The 13,989-nt window shown below is 46.0% G+C and overlaps 1 protein-coding gene across 2 annotated transcripts in view; it reads left to right on the top strand.

The window, feature by feature from the left end:
- The window catches only part of LOC147111821 (queuine/queuosine transporter SLC35F2-like), a 91,410-nt gene that overhangs the window by 51,420 nt on the left and 26,001 nt on the right, over positions 1-13,989 (top strand). For both annotated transcript variants that reach the window (XM_085999090.1, XM_085999089.1), the window contains one exon: positions 1,052-1,206. In XM_085999090.1, the coding sequence (XP_085855216.1) occupies positions 1,052-1,206 (155 nt within the window). The remainder of the gene's footprint in view (positions 1-1,051; positions 1,207-13,989) is intronic.

Here is a 13,989-nt window from a genome sequence, read left to right as displayed (position 1 = left end):
GACACCCGCGGCACCACAACAGCCACGTCGGTCGCAGAGGACTATCAAATCCCCGAACAGACTAAATCTATAGAAGGGGTGAATGTGATGAAATATTCCATTCATCACTGCCTGTGACTGTGGTCGGTTTCAGTGTCATTTCCCTTCCCCCAGTCCTCATTGTATTGTTTATTGGAATGTGCTGGAATGTGCTGTGTGTAGGGCTCCGCCCATACCTGGCCCCTTTTGTAAGCTAGCTCAGTCTGGCCTCAGTCTCCAGAAGGAAGATACCTCTCTCTCTTACGTGTTACTTTCTAAGTTAATAAAAGCCTTGTTTTGTTTCGCTAACATCGGGTCTCGGAATTATTGAGGCACATCAACAGGTTTAGGGTCTGAACTCGAGAAGGTCAGACCCTAAACCTGTAACAGAGGAAAACCACAATTGTCTGGAAGATAACATTAAATGAATAGAGCACCTGATACCTTGAAAGTAAAATGCAGCGATTGATCTCAATGCTTCTTTTGGTGCAGCAGTAAGAGGACAGCGTCTGGAAAATCAATACAAGGCAACCTAAAGGCATTGTTTTGAACTGGCAAATGCAGTGCATAATGGGGTAATTTTCTGAGCCCTGTCTATTGACAATGCACATTAGAAATTCAGAGCACACTGCCCATGATTTTCTGACTATTAATGGTCTAAAATCACAGCTGAATTTCTGATGTGATTTGTAAAAATTGACCCTAATATATTTTGTATATTTCCAGCAAGGCCCGCAGAGGGGTATTTTGTCGTAGAGCAAAGATGAGTATAATATTCAATCAATTTCAATTTGAGCCATTGAACTGCACATCTGTGATGACTACGTAGACTCTCGCCACCCTGCTAATAAGAGAACCAATTGATGGTTGTTTTGAAATGAGGGAGGGGAACAAAGAAAATAGGGAAAGAATGTATCAAAAAACTGCTAAATTGATTGGATCTAATCTGACTACATTAGACATACATTATCACAGTTTCAAGATTAGATTTAAACATATATTTGTTTTGAACCATATCCTCTTTTTCTTACAGTGTTATTATTCACTGCATTTGCTGTTTGCATGTTTGGATGGTATAGCTTCCTGCCAGTTGTGATTAAGCTCAGCAATGCCACCTCGGTCAACCTTGCCACCCTGACCGCGGACCTCTACAGCCTCTTCTTTGGGATTTTCTTATTCCACTACAAGGTGAGCAACCATCCAAGAGAAACTGAATTAATAAATTCATTGGTGGACATAGTAGGATATTCTACCTCGGATTTCTTTTATTTTGGTTGGGTTACATATTCCTCTCTTTTTTTATGGGCCATTTTCTCTCCCTTTGATTTGGTCTTTCCCGGACGCCTGCCAGTTGTGTCCAAGAGAGTAGGCAGTCTACCTGCTCCAATGTCTCTACTGATCTTAGCTGGCCACTAGAAGATCCATTGACAACTTCCTCTGTGAGTTTTTGCTCCTTTCTGCAGGGAAATGCCTGGCATCCACTTGGCGATTCCCTGTGCCGCATGGCTGAGATTGGGAATTGAACAGAGTGGAGATTGAACTTGTGTTCCTCCAGTCTATGACCCTGTGCTTTGGTGCATCAGTGCCACAGGCTATCCCTCGGGTTTTTAAGTTGCATTAGAAACAAATTAGTGACTTTTCAATTTATGCCTATTGTTACACTTTTGTGTCTTTTCTACCTCTCATATTTTAGATCACTCTGATGTGTGAGTGCTAACTCCCCATACCTTTAATCTATCCCAGCCCTGATCTCTAAGTAAGCTTTCAGTAATGTACCCAGAAAATTAACAAGAAAACCTTGGCTGTCAATTATTTTCATCTACTGTCCTTATTCTATAACTTCATAAGATCTTAGCCCAGTCTTCAGGAGTGGTAAAGCATCATTTTAAATTTGTGAATTTATTTAACAAAATTAAACCAGCAAATAAATAGCAGTCATGTAATACATTTATAGTAAAAATCACTCAACCTAGTTCCTTGAGCAGAAAAATAAAAGGATCACAACCCTGAATACTACTTTTGTAAATAATATTTATACTATGCAGTGTTTCTTCAATTTATTACCATTGCAGGAGCCTATATTAATCTAAACTTTCTCTGTCAGGCATTTCAAACTGACTGGTTTCTTCTCTCAGAGATTTTCAAACTGATTCAAACAGAATCACTTTTGTTATAATAGCCCAAAAAAGAGTTACTGGAATTTCTTGGATTTTGAACATCTGACCATTCAAATTTAAAAAGGAACTGTTAGTCTTCTACAAACAGAACCAATCTCACAGCATTGTTTAAATTTAATTTATTTTTCCTCCAGCCTGTAATCGATGAAACTTAGGCCGCGATTTCGCCATCGTAGGCGGGATTGCGGCGGGAGAGGTCATTGGCGGGTCCCGGTCCCGCTCCCGGTCTCGGCTCCAGCTGCTCTGCAAAAAGGATTTTACGTTAATTAAGCTTGTTAAGCCCACCCTGCGCGTTACCCGGCCCAATTACAAGGTGCAGGTCTGGTGACATCACATGATGACGTGTTTGTTACGGTATATTTAAAGGGACCATGTCCCCATTTGCTGATTTAATGTTCCTGGGTGCTGGTTCAGGCAACAATGACTGCAGATAGACAAAGGGCTGCGCCACATTTCAATGATGACTCCCTCCATGTTCTTGTGGAGGGAGCCAGAGGACGCAGGGAGGTTCTATTCCCTGGGGATGGAAGAAGGAGACCTCCTCAACAGACAAAGGCAGCCTAGCTGCAAATAGCTGAGGAGGTCACTGCAAGGTGTGTGTTTGTTCGCACCTGATTGCAATGTAGGAAGAGGTTTAATGATTTTCTGCATTCAGGAAAAGTGAGTATAAAAGCACACTTATCTTCATTCTGCTGTGCCTGTCATCACATCCCCATCACTCTGCATTGCCAACCCTATTTCTGTACATCCTTACTCACCCCAACATCCCTTCCACCATCACCCATCCATCTCTCCCTATGTACAGAATCACATCCCCATCTTACTATGCACCCCTCACACGCGCCCTCATCATTATGCAATGACAACAACTCACAACTCAAAAGGAGGCAACTTGGTATTGGCACCCTACTCCATTATAGTCTCCCGCTAAACATCTATCCCATCCCTTCTTTACACTCATTCCATCAATCTCACTCAAACTTCTCTTGTTTCCCTCATTGCAGGAAAAGAGAGCCCACAATAAGAGGGAGAGGGCGAGAACAGGATGAGGACCGCCATCATTGGCTGTGCCCACCAACGCTGAGGAGGCAGCTCTGGACATAACAGGAGTCATTGACCAGCCTGAAGTGGGGGTCGGAGAGAGGGGCTCAATAGAAGAACCTGGTGACAGAATTATTTTCCATACATCTTAGTTGGCATTCATGAGTGACTCATATGGGGTCGGATGTCAAGAGAAATTGAATGCTCATCATGTGCATAATGGGATATTACATGTCTAACTCATGTCTTTACTCTCCCACAGGACCATCAGGAGCACCCCCCACTGTCCAGGAGGAAGAGCAGGAGGACTCCTCAGAGGATCCTCCAGCCTCTGAGGGAGCAGCATCAGCAGAAATGAGTGCACCCAGCACCAGTGCAGAGATGCACACCTCGGTGGGTCCTAGGTGAGATAGAGTAGTGTTGTCACCTGGTGTATCAGAAGTCACAAGTGAACAAGATCAGATGGTGGAGACAGAGACAGCAGTGGAGACTCCTCGTTGGAGGCTGCAAGAGTCTCCTAGCTTTGCTGAGCTGCATGCAGATGCTGAGCCTCGGGGGCCATTCAGGAAGTGGGCGATCCTGGAGCTTCAGGAACAAGTTCAGGAGGCTCTGACAGGGTGCGCAACCACAGTGACTGTGAGTGTGCAGAGAATGGAGGAGTCCATGTCAAATATGAGCAATGCCATGGCGCAGGCACTGGCAACTGTAGGTTCTGCCATGAAAAGGATGGCAACCTCCATGGAGGGCATAAATCACCAGACTCAGGAGAACATAGTAACACTTAGATGAGCATCTATTGAGGAGAGAAACCAGAGGGGTTCATGGACGTCCTTGTTATGAGGAATGTCAGTACAGACATGGGTCCTCATGGCCCCACTGATGTGCAGCAAGGTGCTCTCCATCTACTTGCTAGCAGTGAAATGCGGGCTCCTCTCCAAGCGATCAAACTTCCACCCCCTTGCCAACCCCTCGGTCAGAGCCCCAGATGCCTCCCCAGACAGTGATGGCCGAGTCTGCCCCTGCACCACCGCAGGAGGAGCAGACTTTGGCGGGGCCCTCATAGGCTCAAAGATCCAGAGGACGACTGCCAAATGTGTCTAAGCAGACGTAGCAGGGAAGTGAGCAGGCTGCCTCTACATCTGCTGAAGCCACAGGGATCGCACCACGTAGGAGCACACGTAAAAGAAAGATCCCACATAAATAGTCACAAGGGTAATCACTTGGGTGATTTGCTATAAATGAATGTTAAGTTTCTGTTCTTTTACTTCGTTGTAATAAATTAATTTTTTCTGAATGTTTGCATTCGTTGCTATATGTGTGCTCACAATTGCAAGTGGCAGAGTGAAGGGTAAGGGCACCTTTTATGTCCAGCAATGGTGGTGACAGTGCAAGTTCATTGTAGAGATGGTGTTGAAGTGGGGTGATGTCAACCTTCATGCGCATGTGGCAGCCACATGTCTGTGCTGCTTAAAGTTAGGTGAATCTGGCATTGATTAGACCATCACGGGCAACAATGTGCTCGCATTCTGGTTGCATTGGGACAGCTGCCTCCTCCAGGTGTTCCTCATGCTGAACCTCATTCTGCTCCTCCTCCTCCTCTTCCTCCAGAGAGGCTGTGCGCTCGGTGCCTTGTGCCTCATGCAGTGCTAATCCTCACTGCAGTGCAATGTTGTGCAGGGCACAGCAGACAACGACGATTCTCGAGACCCTGGCTGGTGCATCTGAAGCGCATTTTGAGCAACCCTATTGTTTGCTGTATGAGACATCTGGTGGAAATGTGGCTTTGATTATAACGCTCCTCAGACTTGTTTGATGGCCTCCTCAAAGGCGTCACTAGCCATGTCTGCAGGGGATAGCCCTTGTCTCCAAGGAGTCCACTGAAAAGTTCATTTGGCGGTGCGAAGAGCTGAGGGACAGTGGACTGGTGCAGGATGTAAGAGTCATGGCAGCTGCCAGGGAATCTCATGTACACATGCATGATGCTCTTCCTATGGTTGCACACCAGCTGCACGTTAAGGGAGTGGAAGCCCTTGCGGTTGACAAATGCTGCTGGGTTCTGATGGGGTTCTCTGATGGCCACGTGTGCAGTTGATGATGCCCTGCACCCGTGGAAAGCCAGCCAGATTGACAAAGCCTAGCGCCCGTTCAGTAACACTGGTTTCATCAGTGGAAAAGTGGATGTAATTGGTGGACTTGTCAAAGAGGGCATCGTTGACCTGCGTGATGCATCTGTGGGCAACCGACTGGGAGATGCCGCTGATGTCTGCTGCTGATCCCTGGAAGGAGCCTGAGGCAAAGAAGTTGAGGGCGGAGGTGACTTTGACAGCCACTGGTAAGGCTTGTCCACCCTCTCCTCTGGCTGCAGGTCTTGACTGAGCATTGTGCAAATGTCTGCAACTACCTGTCGCGAAAGTCTCAGCCTCCTTTGGCACTGCTGCTCAGTCATGTTGAGGAAGGTCATCATCTGCCTGTAATCCCTGTGTTGGGGGTATCTCCTGCGGCGAGGTGCAGTCACTTTTTCCAGATCCTGGAAGCGTTTGTGGCTATTCTGGTGGATTCCTGACGAAGGAATTTCATCCCAACTGTTTCGTAAAGAAGTGATTTACAGAGGACAATGAAACTCTGTCAATCTTCAGATGGAAACAGTGCATCATAAATATATACTGGTAGAATTTCCATGGGGTTCTCTGCCCTGTGCAGCATCAGGTGGTTCAGGAGAAGGTTGGCGCTCTTGTTGTTGGTGCTGCCGGTGTGCCTGGTTCTGCTGCTGCTGCGGCTGATCATGGTCAGATTCTGAGGACCAGGGTGAGAGAGTATAAGTCGTTCTCATTCTGCTTTTAAAAATGGCAGGTGAGGATGAGATGTTAGAAGCAATCTGTCAATGGGGAGAGAGGTTATTCCAAGGAGGTGACAGTGGATATAGAGTTTACACCACACACTTACAGCCTCAATAAAGATCAAATGTGTCTTCCAAATCCTGAAATCCTGATATCAGCAACTTCTGACATTGGAAAGTGAACAGATGTGAAATGTTAGTTTTTATACTACATTTGCAGCTGTGAACTATTCAGCTCGATTGAACTCCCGACCTATTTACCTGACGTGATCTCTGAACGACGTGAACCTCGTTAAAAAAGTGGTAAAATAAAAATAGGCTGGCAAAATAGTAGTTAACAAGCGTTTAACAAGCATTTAACTATCTTAAATGCCTCCCCCACCGCTTGGTGTCGGGTCTGTCCTGAAATCGCATTTGGAAACTTACATGGAGACGGGTTCAGCGCAGGCTCCCAATCCGCAGTCAATCATTTCGATTTTGACAGCAGACCCGCCTCCGAACCCACCCTCTGAGCGCCGGCAAAATCGCAGCCTTAAACATTGTCCAAAATAGGTTTGCACAGGAATCTGAACTGCAGTCACTTTTTTGTAAACTGCTTATGACTGGATTTAAAGGAACAGGCACCAAATCAAAACTATCAAAATGTAGCTCATTTTTATCACACCTATTTAAAAAACCTGAGGGAAGCCTTTCATGGGGTTGTCCCAAACTCTGACCATAACTTAGATGGAAAATCAGCAGAAACCCTGGAGAAATGGCGTAAACAGCTGTTTTATTCATTTACACTGTTTCCCTAGGGATTCCACAGATCCTCTGCTGAAGTTACAGCGAAAGATCAGGACAACCCCATGGAAATTCTACCAGTATATATTTATGATGCACTGTTTCCATCTGAAGATTGACAGAGTTTTATTGTCCTCTGTAAATCACTTCTTTACGAAACAATTGGGATGAAATTCCTTCGTCAGGAATCCACCAGAATAACCACAAATGCTTCCAGGATCTGGATACGTCAGCTGCTGGCCTTGTGCGGGGGGTTTTGTAGGGCATAGGCTGGAACCTCCCTTTGCTCCTTACAAGGGCACCCACATCAGAGGGAACAGGGCTGATGGTGGGTGTAATGTCCGTGTGTAATTGAGACACGGACTGCAGAAGTTGGTTATAACAGGTGTTTACTGAATGGAGACAAAACTGGAACTACTATACAAAGTTACGACACAGGCTTATATACAGGGGTGGTCACTACTGGTACTGCAGTATACAGGGGCTGCAGAATATAGTTCCTTCTTCAAAGTACATACACTACAATTCCTCCCCTTTTAGCTAAACAGTACATAACATTCGATTAATAATTAAATAACATATTTACAATTACAGTTGCTATATACATGAGCTGAAGTTAATCAATTATAAATTCAGTCTTTGAGGAGGCTTCCTGATTCTGTCCGGATAACGCCTCTTTGGGGTATCAGGTTCTTCTGGCAAAGTTGATTCGGGATCAACGTCGTTGTTTGGTTCGTCTGCTTCCAATATCACCGATTCTGAGGTAGATGCAATTGGTACTTCGGTTTCATCACCAGGTGTATAGGATCGTGGTGTAGATTTGACGTTTTCCAGTGACTCTAGAATCTGGTCAGCATGGCGTCTTACAATGCTCTCTCCAACGTCCACGGTATACATTAGAGGTCCTTGCCGTGTGCAGATCGTTCCTGGCTGCCATTTCTCTGTGCGGTAGTCCCGGGCCAAAACTGGTTGACCTATCTTGAAACTCCTGGTTGGCCTTTCATTCATATTCTGAAACTGCCTGTTCTCCACATCTCTTCTGATGTTTGGCTTAACCAAATCCAAGCGGCATCTTAGTCTTCGATTGAAGAACATCATGGCTGGAGTTTGGTTGGTAACCGCATGTGTCGCATTCCGGTAGGCAAACAAGAAGTTATCCACCTTGTGTTGTAGGGGTATGTCTTCATTACACATTGCCTTGATAGCCTTCTTGAATGTTTGAACGAACCTTTCAGCCAATCCATTGGTGGCTGGATGATATGGGGCGGATGTGTAATGCTTAACACCATTGTTCTTTAAGAACCTCCAGAACTCTTCAGACACAAACTGTGGTCCATTGTCGGAGCAAATCTGTTCAGGCAGCCCATTTCTGGCGAATATGGTTCGTAAGACTGTGATAGTTTTTTCTGTGGTGGTTGAGGACATTTTTATTACCTCTGGCCACTTTGAATGTGCATCCACCGCAATTAAAAACATCGAGTCCATAAATGGACCAGCAAAATCAATGTGTACCCTCTGCCATGGAGATGAGGGCCACTCCCATGGATGTAGAGGGGCTTGTGGTGGGGTGTTTTGGACCTTCTGGCATCCTGTACAGCTCTTGGTCATCTCTTCGATTTCTCTATCGATTCCCGGCCACCACACAAACGCTCTGGCTAAGTTCTTCATTTTTTACCCCTCCCAGATGACCCTCATGAAGCTCATTGAGCACTCTATCCTTCAATTTGGGTGGAATTACTATTCTGGAGCCACACACCAAGGTTCCTCGGCACACTGACAGCTGTTCTCTTCTCGGCGAGAATGCTGGCAACAGTGGTTCGCCATGTGCTGGCCATCCCTTCACCATTAAATCATAGACCCTGGAGAGTGTCGGGTCATTTCATGTTTCCTTTTCTATGTTTGCATTCGTCACAGGTAGACATTCGACTATGGTCGAGTGGAATATCTCCACAGGATCCACTGCAGGTGCTTCTTCCACCGTCGGCAACGGTAGGCGCGACAATCCATCAGCATTCCCATGCTGTTTAGTTCCTTTGTACTCTATGTCATATTGGTGTGCCCCTAGGAAAAGGGACCACCTCTGTAGCCGTTGTGCTGTCATTATCGGGATGCCCTTCTTAGGGTTGAAAATGGAGACAAGAGGTTGATGATCAGTTAGTAGAGTAAATTTCTGTCCGTGCAGGTAGTGATTGAACTTCTTCACCCCCCACACCAGGCTGAGGGCCTCTCTGTCAATCTGGGCGTAGTTACGCTCGGCTGAAGTTAACGAGCGTGACGCAAAAGCTATCGGCCTCTCTGAACCATCAAGGAATTTATGTGACAGTACCGCTCCAACGCCGTAGGGAGACGCATCACACGCCAGTCTTATCGGTAGTGATGGGTTGTAGTGAGCCAATACTTCTCTTGAAGCGATCAGGCCTTTACACTTCTGAAAGGCCCGCTTACATTCATCGTTCCATTTCCATGCTACTCCAGTTTGTAGCAGGGCGTTCAGTGGGTGCAGAATTGTGGACAAATTCGGCAAAAACTTATGGTAGTAATTCACCAATCCGAGGAATGACCTCAGTTGCGACACATTTTCAGGCGCTGGAGCCTTAACTACCGCTTCAATTTTGTCAGGGGACTTATGTAACCCCTTTTCATCAATCACGTGGCCACAATACGATATTTGTTTCTTAAAAAACTCACACTTGGGGCGATTGGCTCGTAGCCCATGTTCTCTTAGTCTAGTGAGTACTTGCTCTAGGTTGGCAAGGTGTTCACTGTCATTTTCACCTGTCACTAGGATGTCGTCCAAGTAACACTGAGTCCCCGGAATCCCTTGCAGGACTTGTTCCATCGCTCTTTGCCATATAGCCGGAGCTGATGCTACTCCGAATACCAGTCGATTATACTGGTAAAGACCTTTGTGAGTGTTTATCGTGAGATATTTCCTAGAGGATTCTTCAACCTCCATCTGCAAATATGCTTGCGCTAGGTCAATTTTTGTAAAACGTTTCCCTCCAGATAGTGAGGCGAAAATATCTTCTATCCTCGGAAGAGGATACTGTACTGTGTGAAGGACTGGGTTCACAGTCACCTTGAAGTCCCCACAGATGCGAACCTTCCTTGGCTCCTCAGACTTATTGTTTAACGTTTTCTTCATGACAGGAACGATGGGTGTCGCCCACTCGCTCCAGTCTACCTTAGATAACACGCCTGCATTCTCCAGATTCTCCAGCTCTGCCTCGACAGCTGGGCGAATTGTATACGGTACCGGTCTTGCTTTGAAAAACTTGGGAATTGCATTCTCTTCTATTTTTATCGAGGCAGTTACGCCTTTAAGAGTTCCCAGTCCTTGTTGAAATACCTTGTGATAAAAATAATAACTTCCGGGAAGTTATGTCATCACTTCCTGTGAACTGTGAACTGTGAACTGTGAACTATGAACTGTGTACATACCTCACTTCCTGTCATGTGTCACTTCCTGTTGGACTGGTATAAATACTGGTCTGTTCAGTATTGTAAGAGGCTTCTACCAGAGGCATGGTAAAGACCTCTCTTGTATATAGTGTGTTTATAAGTTACTTAAAGCTTACTTTAAAGTTACTTGATGGTAAGCCTCCTTTTTCTTACATCAATTTAAGTAACTTAATATTTACACTCACGAATACTAGACCTTCGGACAAACTCGGAATTAAGGATCCAGGGAACCACCCATCATGGAGAAAATCCTTAGACCTATTCGTCTGGACTTGGACCCGAATGCACCAGCAGCTGGCAGGGTATGGAAGCATTGGTACCGTACTTTTGAGAATTTTCTGGATGAATGTGAAGCGGATGCTCCTGCTAGATTGAAGATACTTACCAATTATATGACCCCAAAAGTGTTCGAATATGTTGATGAATGGGATAATTACGATGAGGTGATTCGGGCACTTAAGAAACTGTATGCCAAGACCCCAAATGAGGTCTATGCTAGACATCTACTGGCCACAGCCCGACAAGGGCCAGGGGAATCAATTGACGAATTCCTGCAAGAACTTCGCAGGCTCAGCGTAGATTGTAACTTTCAGGCAGCCTCAGCTGAGCTGTACCGCCAAGAAATGATTCGTGATGCTTTCATCTGCGGGATTGCCTCTCCATTTATACGCCAGCGTCTACTAGAAAGTAAAACACTTGAGCTACAAAAAGCTTTTGACCTAGCTTGTTCACTGGATTTGGCAAAGAGAAATGCAGACCTCTATCAGCTGCCCAGATCTCGATCTGCTGCTGCAGCTGCAACCAGACAATTCAAGCGGTCTCAGGTGAACCCTATCATGGGGGAATCTAATTCTGATAATTCTGATGAAGAAGAGGAGGACGACCCCACTTTAGCAGCCTCTTGGCAATCTAGGAAGGAATGCTTCTTTTGTGGAGATGCTTTTCACCCTAGGAAAACCTGCCCTGCTCGCAATGCAATCTGCAGTTATTGCCGGAAAAAAGGACACTTTGCTAAAGTTTGCCTATCAAGGGCCTCTACGAGGGCCAATCCAGCTAAGGCCTACCGAACTGCCCCAATTAGGGCCTATCAAGATGCTCCAGCTAGGACCTATCAAGCTTCCTCTCGAGCTCTCTCCCGAAGAAGCACACCGAGAGTTTTAGCCACTCTCTGTGCAACGACACCAATTACAGCTGCTTGCCCACAGAACCTGTCTCATGCTGCCACAAAAATTTCAATTAAAGGGCATACCTTAGATGCCTTAATTGACTCAGGAAGTACTGATAGTTTCATTAAGGAACAGATTGTTGCGAAATTGAAACTACATGTCTTCCCATCGGACCAGGCAATTGCGATGGCCCAGTCATCACTTAATACCAGAATCTCCGGCTTTTGTGTTGTTGATATGACACTTCATGGTCGTATGTATCCCTCCACCCGACTTTCGGTGCTCAAGGACTTATGTAGTGATCTCCTCTTAGGACTGGACTTCCAAAAACAGCATAAGAAACTCACCATTGAGTTTGGTGGATCCAAACCCGGACTTACTATTTCTAATATACCATCTAAATTACCATTTTGTGCATTATCAGCAGCTTCACTTGATGAACCCTCATTATTTGCCAGTATTCCGCCTCAATGCCAACCGATAATAACGAAATCGCGGCGCTTTAATCAGGAAGACCAATCTTTTATTGCGGCTGAAATCTCTCGACTTCTAGCAGAGGATATCATTGAACCATGTTCGTCGCCCTGGCGGGCTCAAGTCGTCATTGTCAAGAACCCTCTAAAACCTCACAAACAGCGACTATGCATCGATTATTCGCAAACCATCAATCAATATACCGACTTGGACGCCTACCCATTGCCACGCATTGATGATATGGTTAATAAACTGGCCGAATACAAAGTGTTCTCAACTTACGATTTAAAAAGTGCCTATCATCAGTTACCCTTGAAGGTCTCAGATAAGCAGTACACAGCCTTTGAGGCTAATGGACGGCTGTACCAATTTCGTCGCCTCCCATTCGGGGTTACTAATGGAGTGGCTGTCTTTCAACGAGCAATGGATGGCCTGGTTAAGCAGGAAAACCTAAGGGACACTTTTCCCTATCTTGATAACATTACCATTGCAGGTCACGATCAACAGGAACACGACTCCAACCTCCAAAAATTTCGGGATGCCCTCTATCGCCGTAATTTGACCCTGAATGAATCCAAATCTGTTGAGTCGCAACCGACCATCAACATCCTTGGCTACTGCGTAGGCAATGGTATCATTAAGCCAGACCCAGAAAGACTTCGCCCGCTCCAAGAGCTCCCGTCACCTATGAATCCGGCTTCTTTACGTCGGGCTCTCGGTCTGTTTGCATACTACACTAAATGGATTCCTCATTTTTCGGACAAAATCCAACCCTTGCTGCATGCTAGATCATTTCCACTGGGAACAGCGGCTGTTGCAGCCTTTAACCTTCTCAAAAAACAGTTGGAGAAAGCGGCTCTTCACTCCATTGATGAGAATCTCCCTTTCGTGGTTGAATGTGATGCCTCGGAGGTGGCGATCTCGGCTACTCTGAATCAGGAAGGTCGTCCTGTAGCATTTATGTCCAGGACCTTACAAGGTGCCGAGCTACATTATCCTCCGGTTGAGAAAGAAGCCACAGCCATCATAGAGGCAGTACGGAAGTGGAACCATTTTCTAGCTCGCCAGCACTTTACATTGATCACGGACCAACGATCAGTCGCCTTCATGCTCGATAATCGAAAACGAACCAAAATTAAGAATAATAAAATACAACTTTGGAGGATGGAACTGGCCTCTTTTGGTTATACCATTCTCTATCGGCCTGGCAAGGAGAATGTGGCCCCGGACACCCTCACACGGGCATTCTGCTCCACTATGTCATCCTCCACCCTCATGGATGTCCACAATGGTTTGTGCCATCCTGGCGTTACGCGCATGCTACATTTCGTACGATCACGGAATCTCCCTTTTTCCACTGGAGATGTAAAGAAAATATGCTCAGAATGCCGGCTTTGTGCGGAATTAAAACCTCAGTTCTTCCGCCCCTCAGATGGTATACTCATACATGCAACCCAACCGATGCAACGACTTAGCATCGATTTTAAGGGCCCAGTGCCCTCTTCAACTCGGAACACATATTTGCTCGCCATGATCGACGAATATTCACGTTTTCCGTTTGCCTTCCCCTGCTCCAATATGCTGGCGTCCACCGTAATCTGCTGCCTTGAGCAGGTATTTTCTCTCTGTGGCATGCCGGCTTATATTCACTCAGATCGGGGTCCATCCTTTATGTCGAGGGAACTCAAGGACTACTTCTCAGAACGGGGAATTGCTACAAGCAAAACAACACCATACCATCCCATCGGAAATGGGCAGGTAGAGAGGTATAACGGTATCATCTGGAATTCCGTACGTCTCGCTTTAAGATCTCGGGGCCTACCAGACCAGCAATGGGAAACAGTGCTTCCGGATGCATTGCACTCTATACGGTCCCTGCTTTCTACAGCCACAAATACTACACCTCATGAGCGGTTCTTTGGATTCCAGCGTCGCTCATCTCATGGGACATCACTCCCGTCATGGCTAACTACTCCTGGACCTGTATTACTCCGAAGATACGTTCGGATGTCTAAAAATGACCCTCTTGTAG

The sequence above is a fragment of the Somniosus microcephalus genome, chromosome 10 (assembly GCF_052327205.1).
Source record: "Somniosus microcephalus isolate GS21.2 chromosome 10, FLI_Smic_1.0, whole genome shotgun sequence".
Taxonomy (NCBI): domain Eukaryota; kingdom Metazoa; phylum Chordata; class Chondrichthyes; order Squaliformes; family Somniosidae; genus Somniosus; species Somniosus microcephalus.
This window is presented reverse-complemented; position numbering and strand designations above follow the sequence as displayed.